Here is a 3,388-nt window from a genome sequence, read left to right on the forward strand (position 1 = left end):
GACTGAGACGGTGGGACTGACTTTCTGTCTTCTATGGAGACGAGGACTGAGACGGTGGGACTGACTTTCTGTCTTGTATGGAGACGAGGACTGACACGGTAGGACTGACTTTCTGTCTTGTACGGAGACGAGGACTGAGACGGTGGGACTGACTTTCTGTCTTCTATGGAGACGAGGACTGAGACGGTGGGACTGACTTTCTGTCTTGTATGGAGACGAGGACTGACACGGTAGGACTGACTTTCTGTCTTGTACGGAGACGAGGACTGACACGGTGGGACTGACTTTCTGTCTTGTATGGAGACGAGGACTGACACGGTGGGACTGACTTTCTGTCTTGTATGGAGACAAGGACTGACACGGTGGGACTGACTTTCTATCATGTATGGAGACGAGGACAGAGACATCGGGACTGACTTTCTGTCTTGTATGGAGACAAGGACTGACACGGTGGGACTGACTTTCTGTCTTGTACGGAGACGAGGACTGACACGGGAGGACTGACACGGTGGGACTGACTTTCTATCATGTACGGAGACGAGGACTGAGATGGTGGGACTGACTTTCTGTCTTGTATGGAGACGAGGACTGAGATGGTGGGACTGACTTTCTGTCTTGTATGGAGACGAGGACTGACACGGTGGGACTGACTTTCTATCATGTATGGAGACGAGGACAGACACGGTGGGACTGACTTTCTGTCTTGTATGGAGACGAGGACAGACACGGTGGGACTGACTTTCTGTCTTGTATGGAGACGAGGACTGACACGGTGGGACTGACTTTCTATCATGTATGGAGACGAGGACTGACACGGGAGGACTGACACGGTGGGACTGACTTTCTGTCTTGTATGGAGACGAGGACTGACACGGTGGGACTGACTTTCTATCATGTATGGAGACGAGGACTGACACGGTGGGACTGACTTTCTATCATGTATGGAGACGAGGACTGACACGGGAGGACTGACACGGTGGGACTGACTTTCTGTCTTGTATGGAGACGAGGACTGACACGGTGGGACTGACACGGTGGGACTGACTTTCTATTGGTCTCTCTTCCAGGGCGGGAAGATCCCCATACGGTGGACGGCACCAGAAGCCATTCAGTACAGAAAGTTTACATCGGCCAGCGATGTCTGGAGTTACGGCATAGTCATGTGGGAGGTGATGTCCTATGGAGAGCGGCCATACTGGGATATGACCAATCAGGATGTAAGTAGCTTTGCCATCAGCTGAAAGGGGCGCAGAGGGTGGGGAGAGCGGAGTCGCTGCTGATCTCATTATCATACAGCAACTAAACCGTAAATGAGATTAAGATCGATTTAATTGGGGTTGCATTTGTTTTAATTGGCGGTTGGTGATTTAATTCGTCCGTTGGCGCCCCCTGAATTCCGTCCTGTGATTGCGCTGTGCTCATCTCTTGTTAACACGCTAACCTTGAGGTGTGATGTAGACTTGCAGACAGAATGACGAGGAGGGTCCCTCACCCCCCGGTGAACCCGCTAATGATCTTATTGTTCAGAAATGAAGACTAATCCCGCCACACAGGGAGATCCAATTAAAGGTTCCTGGAAGGAGCCGTCTTCTGACACCGGCCTGTATAGGTTGTGATGTCTGCTGCAGAAACACGCGCCTGCCGCCATCTTGTTCCTGAATCATCAGCATGCTCTCATGTCTTGCAGGTTATAAATGCTATTGAGCAGGATTACCGCCTGCCTCCTCCAATGGATTGCCCCAACGCTCTTCACCAGCTCATGCTGGACTGCTGGCAGAAGGACCGCAATCACCGGCCCAAGTTTGCTCAGATAGTCAACACATTGGACAAAATGATCCGAAATCCTAACAGCTTGAAGGCTATGGCACCTCTGTCCTCTGGGTAAGGCTCCAAGTCCTGAATCCAGTCATCCGACGTCACAAGGAGCTGTACATCGGGGGTGGAGTGCAGAATGGTGGGGAGCCATCAGACACAAAAAAATCTGGTCATTGGCCATCCCTCTGATCTCCAGGATGGTGGGTCCAATGTGTGCCATGTGGCTCCTAAAGCTGTGCCACGAGCAATCATCCATAGTAACCACTTTACCAAACTAGGGGGGGATGGTGACTCATCATTCAGGGTGCCTGACCGCTCTTCGTTCATACTATTGTAGTAATTGTACATCCAATATCCTGCTAGGGGGTAACTAATAATTATTTGGATTGATTCTCCCCTCATTGGTATGTCTGCCTCTTCCAATTTATAGGACAGCCATTCTCATTCCAGGTTCCAGAGCCCATTACATGACACCAATGAACTTTTTAGCTGACTGTAAAGAGGGCACTCTGACCAATGACCACCAATGTAAGGAGCATTTCCCTAATCACCCCCGGTGGACTAACTCTAACGGGTTCCCGGACACCTGAAAATACAGAACTTCAAGGGTTCCTCCGGGGTAAAAAGGTTGTTATAGGAAGTCGCAGTTCCCTGACATACATGCAGAATCCAAGTGAAGCCTCTCCTGAGGATTCACCAAGTTTCTTTCTCCTCCAGCGTGAACCTACCTCTCCTGGACCGCACCGTCCCCGACTACACCAGCTTCAACACGGTGGACGAATGGCTGGACGCCATCAAGATGGGGCAATACAAGGAGAGCTTCGCCAATGCCGGATTCCACCCCCCACCCCATCCTTCGATGTCGTCTCCCAGATGACCATGGAGTAAGTATGGCCAGATGGGAAGTATTGATAGATTTAAAAGACTCTTGGAGAAGTATCTTAGTGAACAGAATATACGGGGATATGGGAAATGGTTATCAACATGAACACACACACGCCAATCACATAGCTTGGACTGCTGTCTTTATTCAGCCTTACCAACTATCTACCTATAATAGCTGAGAAAATGTGAGATTTGCTGCGGAGTAATAACACAACTAGGGTATGAAGCTTCTGCTGTCCAGTGACAGCTCCTCTTTTAAGGGAAGAAGTCATAAAGCAGAGGAACTTTCTTCAGAAGCTTCTGATGGAAGCTGCCATTCTCAGAGCCCAAAGGCATCCAGATTATGTGCCTGGGGAGCCACCAGTCTCTCTACATCTCCTGTGTAGTACTTCACCGGACTGTGTTACCAATCACCGCCTGTGCCGACTCCCCCCAATCTCTAAGGGCAGCGACCATTCGCCCCCTGTGCCGACTCCCCCCAATCTCAGAGGTCAGCGACCAATCACCCCCTGTGCCGACTCCCCCCAATCTCTAAGGCCAGTGACCAATCACCCCCTGTGCCGACTCCCCCCAATCTCTAAGGCCAGCGACCAATTGCCCCCTGTGCCGACTCCCCCCCCCCCAATCTCTAAGGCCAGCGACCATCCCCCCCCCCTGTGCCGACTCCCCCCAATCTCTAAGGCCAGCG

At 51.2% G+C, this 3,388-nt stretch overlaps 1 protein-coding gene across 1 annotated transcript; it reads left to right on the top strand.

Moving 5' to 3' along the window:
- Window positions 1-1,069: 1,069 nt before the first annotated feature.
- LOC309544174 (ephrin type-B receptor 2-like) lies at window positions 1,070-2,694 on the top strand. Its single transcript, XM_082276540.1, has 3 exons — window positions 1,070-1,217; window positions 1,688-1,881; window positions 2,533-2,694. The coding sequence occupies exons 1-3, from the start codon at window positions 1,161-1,163 to the stop codon at window positions 2,690-2,692; spliced, it is 411 nt and encodes a 136-aa protein (XP_082132666.1). The 5' UTR covers window positions 1,070-1,160; the 3' UTR covers window positions 2,693-2,694.
- The last annotated feature ends 694 nt before the right edge of the window (window positions 2,695-3,388 follow it).

Source organism: Pelophylax lessonae, assembly GCF_965119305.1.
Source record: "Pelophylax lessonae genome assembly, contig: HAP1_SCAFFOLD_1472, whole genome shotgun sequence".
NCBI lineage: Eukaryota > Metazoa > Chordata > Amphibia > Anura > Ranidae > Pelophylax > Pelophylax lessonae.